We start from the raw sequence: 13162 nt of genomic DNA, 5'->3' as shown, positions 1-13162 counted from the left end.
TTCCGAGGGTTTTCTCCTAAACGGTTTATGATAGGAACTTGAAACTTTCAATATATATCGACCCTCATCCTAAGTGGTGCATATTACTCTGACGTCATTATGACGTCATCGGGTGTCAAATTACAAGCGATTTTGGTTAAAAAAACTGACAATCTTCTTTCACCTATAACTCTTGAAGAAAGTAATCAATTATGTTCCCACCTTGTAATCAGATAGACCATTAAGTGATAAACTTTTTTGTCGTGTACGTAAACTCGCTTGACCTTTACTTCCGGGTCTACCGGAAGGTCAAAATTAGGTGAATTTAAAATGAAGACGTTAGCCTGAAATCAAAACGAAGCACAATTTCTTCCGAACGGTTAACGGTATGATCACAAAACCTTGTGTGAACTTATACATGTTTCGAAGATGTTGTAAATTTTGTTTCGTCATCATGACGTCATCAAATATAAAATTACAACGATTTAAGGGCAAATTTTGACAACACAGTTTGCGTTATACCTTTTGAACTAAATGGAATATCGTGTTCATTTTTTCGTGAGACTGTAGACTATGCCGTGAAAAACATTTCGTGTTCCCAGACACAAAACCGCTTGACCTTTACTTCCGGTATTACTGGAAGTGCAAGAAAAACTGAATATAACTCAAAAGCGGAAGCATTTTACTACAGACATATATATTATGAAAGTGTTTAGTGAGGAATGCTTGACACACAAACAGTGTGATGACGTCATCATCCGAAAGGGCGCCCCTTAATGGCACATAGCATAGTGTTTGCTTTCTTTAATTTTAAAACCTTAAGTTCAAATTTTACCAAATCGCCCCTTGATATTCTTTGATTAACCACAGATAACATGGGAAGGTTTCAATTTCATGACGTCATCAGACCGGAAGTTACTTCTATGAAAATTTACTTCTATGATCATATTTTAAATTCAGTTTGATCATTTGATCCATGTCGTATATCTTAGCCCAAATAATGATACGTTACAATGATCTCATTTTGCTTCCAAATACTGTGACGCCATCAAACCAGAAGTTCGGTGTTATGAATATATACACTTATATTTTCCAAATTTTCATACGTAATTTAACTTCACATTGAACATCTATTTCGAACTAAATCAGTATTCAATTCCTGTTTTTGAATAATGACGTTATCAAGCCAGAAATAACTTGTATGTGCACTAAGGAATGTTCACTGAAATTTAACACACCTTTAAAGATGCATTTTTTAAACAAAATAATTGATTGTCCTTTAAAGGAATTAATTTCCAGATCCTTTGCTCTTACCCAAAAATATTCATGACTTAACTGGACAGTGTTTCATAAAATAATTTTCTACCCGACCACTCTGCGTTTGTAATAACAAATGTGAATCTCTAGTTCTTTCTTTCTTTCTTTTTTTTTTCCGGACAATAAGTTTCTGTGGGTTTTCTCCTAAACGGTATACATGTATGGTAGGAACTTGTAACTTTCAACATACATGTATATCAACCCTCATCCCTACTGGTGCATATTACTCTGACGTCATGATGACGTCATTGGGTGTCAAATTACAAGCGATTTTAGAGGAGAAAGTGGCCAAATACTTTCAGATATAACTCTTAAACAAAATGATCAACTATGATCCAGCTTTGCAATCAGATAGACCATTAGTTGATAAACAGTTTTTGTTGTGTCATGAACTTGCTTCACCTTTACTTCCGGGTCTACCGGAAGGTCAAAGTTACGTGAATTAAAAATGAAGACTTTAGCCTAAAATCAAAACAAAGCAAAATTTCTTCCGAACGGTTTACGCTTTGATCATCAAACCTAGTGTGAACTTGTAACATGTTACTAAGATGTTGTAATCTTTGTAACGTCATCATGACGTCACCAGGTATCAAATTACAAGCGAATTAAGGGCACATTTTGACTAGATAGTTTGCGCTATATCTTTTGAATTAAATAGAGAATTGTGTTCGTTTTTTCGTAAGGTTGTAGACTGTGCCCAGAAAAACATTTCTTTTCCCCAGACACAGAACCGCTTGACCTTCACTTCCGGTGTTACCGGAAATGCAACAAAATGCGAATATAACTCAAAGGCGGAAGCATTTTCCTACACCCAAATAAGCTATGAAAGTGTTAAGTGAGGAATAGAGGACACAAAAATATGTGATACCCTGTGGGATTTACATTTCAATAACATCTGGTACACTGACTTGCTCAGAATGCTTGGCACATTTTAACTTTGAATTCTTCAGACCAAAGACACTGTTGCTAATCACATGATTGGGGGCAAGCTCTTGCATAGTTATGCTCAGCAGACGCTCAGCATCAATACATCGCTCACAATGGGTGAGAATGGCACAAAGACACCAGACCATGCCAGAACAGGGTGTTGCTAGCATAAGGCTTGCCCCGAATCACGTGATGTAGTAACAGTCTCTTTGGTCAGGAGAATGCAAAGTTAAAATGTGCAAAGCATTGGATTAAGTCAGTGTTCCAGATTTTATTCAAATTTAACTCGCAAATGGCTTATTGTACTGGAAGGGATTTAATTTGGTGATCCTTGTTCTACATAAACATATATTCCTAACTTAACTGGGCATGGCAGTGTATAAAGAAAAGGTCGTCCGCCCGACCACTCTGCGTTTGTAACTCAACACACGCGAACCTCTAGTTGGATCTTAATTTTGACGGATCTAAGAATTGGCCAATCAATTGTACCATCAGTGAAAAGGGTATTTCATCAGCTTTCCATCAGTGTGTGAACTTTTCTAAAAGAACGTATAGTTTGTGAGTTACAGCGTTGAACACAAGGCGCGAACGCCCCCAAGAGGGGGAAATTCTTCCTGCGGAATCCTTCCACACACACAATAAAAATTGGAGTATTGATATTTTTGACGGTGTTTTGATAGGACTGCTTTGTGGCTCAGACAATGCAGTCTGTACATTTCATTTGAGGTCAGAAACATCCCGAGTGAACCTAGTAAATTCATTGAATGGTTCTCAAGAACAGCATGATATGTCTCCCAAAATAATGGCATGATTTTTCACCTTTTTCTACATTTTTTCCACCTGGTTTATCATGTTTTCAGCCACAGTCACTCAGTTTACACAGCAAATCGATATATTTGCAATTGCAAAACACTCAACCGTTCCTAATAACCATTGCCACATGCACTACCGCTTTGTACACTATTTTCCACTGCTGAGGAAGGCTGCTGCAGCTGACGTGTGTAAAACTTGATTGGCAAGTTTGAATATTGGAATATTGGTCAAGTGCAGTTTTGAATAATCGAATACTAAATTATTAAGAAATGAACAGCCCCATCATGCTATAACTGGCATGCATAAAGAGTTTGCCAATATGGCTGCGTCTGGAAGTGCCTAGCTACAGCTGGCAGTTAGGCATGCTCATATAAAAGAAGCCAAATAAGTCCGCGGAAGTTAGCATGCTCATTGCTATACACACTGCATGTTTTTATTTTAGCCTCCATGAGGTGGTGAAATGCTCTATTAGCAGAAAACTGCTTGCTTATGATGCCATGAAATTGGAACCAAGTACACTTCCCAAATATGTTGTGAATAATGATCTCACTGATATTTACCATATTTGGCTAAGGAGCAAAGGCATTTCGAGTTTGCATTGATGCATGGGCTGCATGCGCATTCCTTCACTACGCAAACGCCTGGCAGTGCAGAATACGTAATCGGCGCATCGACGCTGATTGAGAGCGTACTGCGCAAGGTGCGCGCATATCAAAGAAGACAGCTAGCACGTACGCCATGTGCGCTCGCGTTATCTCTTGCACATCACGCCACGTACGAACAATTTGTATAATTTCAGGACTGCGCCGTGCCTGTTCAAAATGGATACTGGAAGTCTCAGTTTTCCGTTTTAAAAAATGTAATCTTGTGTTGTATTGGGGCGACAGTGGGACGAAAGTTTTTGCTCTGTAACACGACATAGAAATCTCGTGTTTGAAAGGATTAAATCTGCAATAAATTAAAGAAAACTTTTAAATTATAAGCACTGTGTCGCGCATTAACCCCTTAAGGAAGGGGTGTAATGGGGACATTCCTCCACACATAGAGCAAGTGGCCCGCATGACTGCACAGCCTTTGTGTGGTAGCGGGACTGCACAAAAGCAGCTGCTGTGGAACTACCCACTAGCCGTGTGCCACGACGTGCCACGACGTGCCACGGCATGCCACGGCATACCACAGCTGGCAACTGCATTCCAATAAGGATTAGCGGCTGCGGCCATGACCGCTTCCCGTATGCATGGGGTTAAACACATTGCCTGCAGTCCTTATTTTTAAAGGTCACTACTTATTTACATACATTTACACACATTTGCATTGAGTTCGGCTCATGACTAGAGCGATGTCTGAAACAAAGTCGCTCCTGAGTCGTTCTGAACGACTCCGACCATCCATCTTTTGCCATCTGGCGCGTCTTGTCGCTCCTATTTGTTTCAGACGTCGAACGTTTCATGTTCTTAATTTAAATCGTGCCTTTAATTTGGATCGGCGCGACTCTAGCACGCCTGTCTGAACTGAGGGTAACATGTTCCAGAACACTACTTTTGTTGGCTTCATCATGGCATATCACTCCGAAATTAACAAAATCAAGGCTAAAAGCTCCTATCATCATTCCCTTGGTTTGATGATTTTTGTCATTGTTTCATTTATATCACATTACAACAAAAGTTTAATGATAATCACACCCAAACACAGTGATCTTGTACACCTACCATCGGGTTGCCCTTCAACAATCGGCTCCCGAGTCGGTTCTTGCAGTAGCTGTGATTGCCTCTTTTGGTTTTCAACATCTAAATTAGAAAAAAAAAATACAATGAAGATTTGATGGCAATCTTTTTAAAATACCATATCTCATCCACACTTGTTAGTTGATGGAGGTAAACAATTGAAAACAATTTAAGAAAATATCAGTCTGATCAGGATGTCAAGCGGCATACATAATTACCCTCAAATGGAACCAATGCGTCTGCCGGTATTGTGCAAGCTTTGTCGCTAAGGCTGCATTCACCCATATCCTCAGGGCACTTCGGGCTGCAATGAGCTGGAGAAATCAGACAGGAAGCTCTTAGATTCATGGAACAGGCATTCAAGGACAAAAACATGTATAAAGTACACTCACGGCCATGACAGTGTTAGCTGCTTAAACTGGACTTCAGAAGTTATAATGAAACCACAATGTCAGTGATTAGTTGGCAGATCTGAGGACAGAATGAGGAAACACGCCTCATTAGATGTCTTAGGGCCTTATTCACGAGTCTGCCATATTGAATTGAAAGTTAGGTAAAATCTTAATTTTTGGAACTTGCGAAGAGAAATGAAAGCAAGGTATGTCTCTAACAGTCCTGAATCCCAGTCCAATTTTAATACGATTTTACATGCCCCCTAGTTAAATGCCCCCTGGTTAAATTTCAGTCTGCTTCAATAAATAATTTAACATATTTGTAGACATTCCCTAATGTTTAAAGCCATATTTGAAAAAAAAAATGATGGCAAAATATGGCTGCATTGTGCCTGCATAAAAAAGTCATCCCATTCAACAGTTAAAGAGAATATACATCATTTGCTTTTGCTGTAATTTTCAGAAATGGATGGAATTGGGGGGTTAGAAATATATAGCAAATATAGTTACACTGACTTTTTGGAGGTTTTGGGTTCGAAAATGCTATAAAAACCAAGAAAAACGATCATTTTCCTGTAGTCTGGTTCCCTGACTCTATATAAGAAGAAACAGAGCAGTTTACATACATTGGGGAATTGTAAGGTCAGGGAACCAGTCTAGCTGGCTCGTACCCGTTCATAGGTTTGTAATCGATTGCAAACAAGTGCAATGGTCAATTGGGTCCAGTATTTGAAAAAAAAGGCAGTTGTTTCCAACGCTGATCGGCCGATCAGCGTTGGAAATTGATACAAAAATACCACTTTTCTTGAAAATGACAGTATACCAGGTGCCATAATTTTACAGGATGCTTTAGACTGTCATTTACCAACATCCTATTAACTTATTTCGCAAAAACTTGGTACTTTTATTTTTCGATGTTTGCAAATGTTGTATATTCCCTTTAACAATTTATGAAATACATTCAGGGAACTCAACAAAAATGGCCAACTCGTGAAAAAGGCCCATACTATCATAAGGTGAATATGTACTGAGATTAAGTCACAAAAGTAATGATCCATACACACATTGTGCATGCTCGCAAAGCAGTGATGCTTGCAATCTTTGCAAGCATCTTTGATTGAAACAAATTGGGATGGGGATGTATTATACACGAACATTGATGTGATGCCATGATGACGTCATCACGTGTCACAAGACGTCACATTAAAGGAAACATGCAGTAGAAATTCAGCTCATCTTGTTTTCATGCACATTACTATGTGTTGCAACAATACAAGATCTTAATACTTAGTGCTTATAAAAAAGATAATCAACTAAAAATTAAAATGAATTGATAATTCAAAACTATCTAAAAATGCTACACCACCATAACTTACGTTTTCCACAGTAATAGGGTCTAGCTTCATCATCACAGCAAACTTTTCTGCAAATGGAAATGAAAAAAACTCCATGTTTAGGCCAAGCACTAGATATCAATAATCAAGGAAAGAACATGAAGAATGTTGCATCCTGATGCCACTTTTTTTCATCATATAGGCCTATCATCTCAATGAACTCAGTCAGTCGGTCTGAATCTGAATCTGAATGGTACAGTTGGCAATGCATCCATCAGGAAACATCACACCAACTTGTTAGTTAGTTTGGGGGTGGAGCTGGATGTAATTTCAACAACCTACCATATTTGGAACCACTAAACAATTTGAGGGGTGTCTTCCCAGATTCAATGACACTAGATAGTTAGGAAACTGTTCCAATCTTCGATTGTCCTGGGGAAGAAACTGTTGTTGAAGGTTCTTGTTCTGGCATACCCTGTACAGTTGATTTAGTTTGTGTTTATGCCCCCGCGATGATCAAGTATTTGAAGTACGGTAACAAAGGCCTCTGCTGGTACATCAACTGTGTTGTTCACTATCTTGTTCAGCATTAGTTATAATCTGCTAAGTTTGCTTTGTTGTTCAAGGGTAAGCCATTCATGGTTTTGGAGAAGTGATGTAACTGCGATTTATACACAGACTCAAATTAAAGGAACCTTCACACTTTTCTTCTGTGTTTGTAGCTTGTGCCACAGCCAAAATTTTATTGCCGGACACCGATTGTAATGGCAATCCGGTTTTAATCAAAGGCATAAAAAATAATCGCAATTAGCAGACACGCAATCAGTGCTCAGTGCACTCTTTGAATGGCTGTGACAGAGTGGCAAAAAAATGTGCGGTTCCCGCAAAAAAACAAGTCCCCACGCCAAAGCAGCACATTCCATTGGCTGAAGTTTTATTAAACCCCCATTTAGAATCCAGGTGATTTATCATTTTACAAAACGTAATCCGCCCTTGAAGGAAAAACGCCATTGCGCGACCTCGCCTCAAGGAATTACAGACCGCTCCGTCCAGACCACTCGCCCATCCGTCTGCTAAAAGTCGTAAAGGCGGCCGTGTTGAAAGATTTGTATAAACAATCATAATGCCGAACGTAGAATAATTTTTCAATCAATAAAGACACTGCCGCAAACTGGGACATTATAATTCACCGAGTATAATATCTTTTACCCTACATGTTATTACGGTTAAAAGGTAGTTGTAGATGAATCTAATTGCCTGTCTTTAGGAAGATAAGTTGAAGTTTAGTTTTGTCTTCAGGGATGCAATGGATTTCCTAAGCACATCTAACTGGAGACCTTGGTGATCGTTTGGTGATCTATAAACAATAAGTTCCTATGGTTTTAATTTAATTTGTTGTGTGTTCGCTTAATTTCAGTCCAGATGATTTCGCAGTCACCCTCGGCATTGTCAAATTCATTGGAGGCCAAGTCTTGGTGAATAGCCTGAAAGACGCCCCCACCTGTTGTATTCACAACCCAGTCTCTGTGATAAACTTTGTACCGGTAGTTTGATGGGAAGATTTCGCTACTATTTATTGATGGGTTTAACCACGATTCGGTACCACAGCTTATGTCAGATTTATATGTACTTATGAGAGCTGCTAGATCAGCTGTTGTCCCTCTAATGCTCTGACAGTTGATTAACAGGCTTTCAAATTGTCTTTCTTTATGTGTTCACATGGGATTCAGGCATGTAGTTGAGATCCCTGGGAGAAAACTACTGAAGTCTCGTTGACAAAAGAGTTCAGCTAATTGTTGAGGAAGAATCGAGAACCTTGCTAATTCACAGTTAATGCAAATCGAGCTGGAGTCTGAAGCTTGCAAGATTACATAGGTTTTGCCCTTCACCGACGTATTAACACCGTATAGTGTGTTATATACCTCCGCAGTGAAAGTCAGAAAAAAATCCCTCGGGTAGGAAGCAACCCACAACCTCCTGCTTTCTAGATTGGTAGAGTGAGACATTCCAACACAATGTGCATGAATCCAGCAATCACAGTTGTCACATTGTACAGCTCAGACATCAATATTCTGGACAGATTCTGGCAAACACCAAACATGTACAACGGTACAAGCTAGCTGAGTGACACACATCCGATTAAAGGCGAGTTGGACCCGGGTTGATTTCAATATCCCCGTTAACAACAATAGCCAGAAAACAATGGATTTGGTTTCTTTTTTTGCCTTGGCTACACGTGGCTTTGAGGCTGGTAAGGGGATGGAGTGCCAAGTATAACTGTTCCTTTTCACAAATTTGATTGTAAACACATGATGCAGTTCATTAGCGTTGGGAGCTGTATGAGGGATATTAAACCTATACTTCAAAGGCAACTGACTCAAGAGCATCATTGGCCGAATGAAGAGTTACAAATCCAAGATGGCGATTCCAAGACAAGTGGAATAGGCAATGGGGTACATACAACCATGACTCACCAACGATTTGTTGAACACAAAACATCAAAATTACGACAACAAACTCCACCAAAGATGACACAACATTTACCAAGTCACAAAGCACCAGTAAGCGTATCCAGCTTTGGAAGTCGGGCAGGGGGGGGGCAACCGCATACCCACTCCGAAATGTAGACATGTTTTTTCTCCGGACACTTGGCCTCCATAAAATCAAATAGCAGGGCCCCCTCCTCTCTGGATATGCCAATGGAAAGCACAGTAGTCACACATCAAAATACGACTTTACAGGGTACAGATAAATTTAAGACACAAGGACAAGAGCTGAAACAAAACGTGTCTGTTCCCACGTGCGCCACAAGCATGACAAGGCATGTACTTTGTAGTGCATTACAACAGCAAAAGGAAAGATTCACATATATCTGGCCATCACTATTTTTTTCCTTCAGTTCAGACCTATCAGCCATCAGAAAGTGCATGGTCACTCATAGTCCCACTAACTGGGGCGCTAGAACTCCATTTTGTGGTCTCCGTATTGCTGCGCTGTATGTTAGGCCACACGTCTGGTTTACCAACCTACTGACATGACTGAGGAGTTTAGTCCGAAACTGGCGCATATCAGCATATGGACTCCAGAAAGATATCTAAATTTCTCGAAAAGTTTGAAGGAGGACGAAAGATGAGAAATCATAGAATACAACCATATACATGTACAGCATGTACAGTGGTATGTAAAAACAAAAATCCAAAAAAGGGTGCGCCAGGGTTTGGACTGAACTCCTCAGTAGGTTGGAAAACCAGACGTGTGGCTACAGCGCAGCAAAACGGAGGCCATGGGCGATACGCCAGGCTAACATCCCAAATCATCCTCAAAAAAGGAGTTCTAGCGCCCCAGTTAGTTGGACTAACTCAGTTGCTGCCTTGCTCCGCCCTGTGCTGGATACCCACGGCCACAAGGTGCTGCTGCTAACCTCATCAGCCCTGCCTACCCACATGACCCATGAAGGCGTGAACGTGGCGTTGTAATACACGCAACGTTACTTCAGAGGAAAAAATTGCTATAGAAATCTCCACGCACGCGCAACCGTTAGCACATCCACGCCGTGAAATAGTGCAATTGTTTTTGCTAGTGCTAGCTACAGCTAACAATTAGGCACAACTTTTCGGCGGACCGCCGCCGGGACCGGAATACCTAACCGTACCCGTACACTACATATGATTCTGTGTACGACCGGCCAGAGGCATTCAGGCTACGTATTATATCAGCCCTGTTTTGAGATTCGCGCCGGTCGGTTACCAGACCAATGACACCGTCGATTACTTAGCCTTCCACCAACCAACGTCACCGTGGCTTTTACCGTCATTATTAGACGGAGCGGCAAAGCCGCGAAGTGACTGGAGCGGAGACCACACGTACGACGAGTACGATTGCGGGCAACCTCGTCCCCAGGGTGTCGAGCAGTACGCGCCCACCACTACCTGCTCTCTCACCTAGTCCGAGTAACTTGGACCCAACTTATCGCCTTTTTTAACATTTGGACATGGTCTGGCGATAGTTGGGTCCAAGCATGGAGGTAGGAAATAGCTGGACAACACCGTCCAAAAACCAACATTTTCGAACAAAAAACATCAGATTTCACCTTCAAAACGGCCTCCAAATTACTAGATATGCCACCTGAGGTACAAGTAGATATCGATGATTAAGATGGTTGTACTGAAGTTTAAATGAAACAGAAATCACATCCGGTATGGAATGCGCGCAATTCTTTGGAAAGTTTCGGATAGCATTTGAGCACATTGTCTAAATGCGATCTTGAACAGCTGCAGCCACATGCCTTATACATAGGTCATAGCCATTTCCTTCACAAGATTCTGTGGGGCTCATCAGAGTATCACAGCGTCCTGTTTGCAGGGCGGGGGTACGAGCGAAACCAGGGACTCTGCTTCTGGCCATGTTATGCGCACGCACCTGCTTTGCCTAATGTATGTATCGCGCATTATATACCCTGCATAATTACCCAAAGTATACATATTCATAGTTATAATCCCCTGTTCCGCGCCGCACCGACTGACAGTGAATGGTTGAATGTACACGGTGGCCCACAAGTGTCACGGCAAAAGCAAATTCTTCACGGCAAAAGCAAGTTCCCCACGGCAAAGGCAAATTCGCCGTTGTGAGCCACCGTAAATTTACATGTATGGTTGCAGACCAGTAAATAAACTTCCATAGACTCCAATGGTAAATGCTCCCACTTCAGAAATTCGGAAAAAATACTCACAACTCTCCAAGGCGTTCGAGACACACGTCAAATTAAGGCTTATTTCATTATCTTTCATTTTCTTTTCAATTTTTGGGGGGTCAACTGATGACTTTGATAATTGATAATTATTAATTGTTGTTTATTTCATAAGTTATTCACAAACGGGACAAGGCTCTGTATACTGAGCTTAGGTTTTCTTTTCCTGGTTCCACCATCTGTCACCATGTATGTTTAAATTGATCAAAGTGTTATACATGTATTAGCATTCTATTAAGTTTAATTATTGTTGTAGTAAATAAACTGTTGCATTTGCATTATATTAATTTGTGACAAATGGAAATAAAACAATACAATACAATACTTTTAGGAGAAAGTTCCCTCCGAAGATGATCACCCCTGAAAATAGTCCTGAAACCCATCGCCATTTTGAAAAACGATGCCTACACTCCATTTCAAAATAGAGCGCTTTAAGGGCCCCAATTTCATCCAAATTGAACGGAACTACAAGCTCACAGTCCTGTGCACGGCTTCCACCCATATTTTTTACAAACCCTCAAGTTTATGGCCCACATCATCCTCAAATACTGAAGATTTTGAGGGTATGCAAATCGTGATTTGGCCGGCGTAGGCAATTTCGGACCGATTTACTGGTCTGCAACCTATAGGCATGTACGTACGCACATATTTACTGTGCCCACTGCGCTTGAAAAAAAAATGGCCGAAAAAATGAGTCAGCTTTTGATGAGGCTGTTGAATTCGCTGCAAAAAACGTTCGGTATATCAAAACTGAGATATCAGCAAATAGCCGCTCTTCGAAAGATAGTTGGAGGCCACGATGGTTTCGTCAACCTGCCGATTGGGTTCGGAAAAAGCATCTTCCAAAATCCAAGCAACACCGTACATACCGCGCCGATAATCTATAGATTTCAAAACGGACCGTGATGATGATGCATCGCGAGCGCTGCAGCTCGAAGCACGGCACGGCTTGCAGCCGGCCGGGCCACGCCGTCCGCCGACGGCAGCTTCAATGTCATCAAGGTCATGACTCTGCAAGGTTTGAAAACGGCTGTTAAGACTGATTCATTACTCTTTTATTCCAGTTTCCGTTGAAAAGCGTAATAATGTAGGAATTTCTGTAAAACTTAACTGTGTTGTAAATTTACAATTCCCGTCACTCACTCGGGTTCCGTTTCGAATCACAAACGGTTGGATTGCATTGCAACGCTCAAAATTTTGTCCACATGGTCCGCAATGAAACAGAAATCACATCCGGTATGGAATGTGCGCAATTCTGTGGTGAGTTTTCGGATAGCATATTCGCACATTGTCTAACTGCAGCCAGATGCTTTGTACATAGGTCATAAGCCACTTCCTTCACAAGATTCTGTGAAGCTCCAACCTCGTCTCCAGTGCTTACTTTATTTCCAACCGCGTCCCCAACCTCGTCCCCAGTGCTTACTTTATTTCCAACCGCGTTTCCAATAGTAAACCCTGGATAGGAAACTTTCTTCTTGTATCCTGATTGGATACCGCAATTGGCTAGTAATGGATTTTTATCGTGTACTTGGTGCTATATATTCACAACGTGCAGTACGTGTTTTCGCGATCATTCGTCCACGCCTTCTCGAAAATACAATTTCCTTTGCAATTTGCTCATATTAATATGAAATATGATACTGCATGTTGTCTTGATAAGATCGTAACAGTTTGATTTCACGCCGTGCTCGCGATGCTACGAATTGACTCTGTTTTTACCCCAGACACCGCATACAAAAACAAACGCTAATGTGTAACGCATATCCAGGCACCAGACTGTTCATTTGCATACGTGTGCAAAATCTTGCACATGCAAATGATCCAATGCCAGGGTGAAAGAGCAGGTAGTGGTGGGCGCGTACTGCTCGACACCCTGGGGACGAGGTTGCCCAGCGTCAGGGCCAAGTTCGGGCAAAGACCATTAGTCGA

At 41.1% G+C, this 13162-nt stretch overlaps 1 protein-coding gene across 1 annotated transcript in view; it reads right to left on the bottom strand.

The window, feature by feature from the left end:
* The window catches only part of LOC119719716 (mucin-2-like), a 117227-nt gene extending 107039 nt beyond the window's left edge, over positions 1-10188 (bottom strand). The window contains exons 1-4 of the mRNA XM_038189215.1: positions 9846-10188; positions 6529-6575; positions 4979-5074; positions 4746-4823 (exon numbers count right to left, since the gene is read on the bottom strand). Of these exons, the coding sequence (XP_038045143.1) occupies positions 4746-4823; positions 4979-5074; positions 6529-6575; positions 9846-9931 (307 nt within the window). The 5' untranslated portion in view covers positions 9932-10188. The remainder of the gene's footprint in view (positions 1-4745; positions 4824-4978; positions 5075-6528; positions 6576-9845) is intronic.
* Between the last annotated feature and the right edge of the window lie 2974 nt (positions 10189-13162).

Source organism: Patiria miniata, unplaced genomic scaffold, assembly GCF_015706575.1.
Source record: "Patiria miniata isolate m_02_andy unplaced genomic scaffold, ASM1570657v1 HiC_scaffold_8, whole genome shotgun sequence".
Lineage (NCBI taxonomy): Eukaryota > Metazoa > Echinodermata > Asteroidea > Valvatida > Asterinidae > Patiria > Patiria miniata.
The sequence above is the reverse complement of the archived record's forward strand: the minus strand, read 5'-3'. Positions and strand labels throughout refer to the sequence as shown.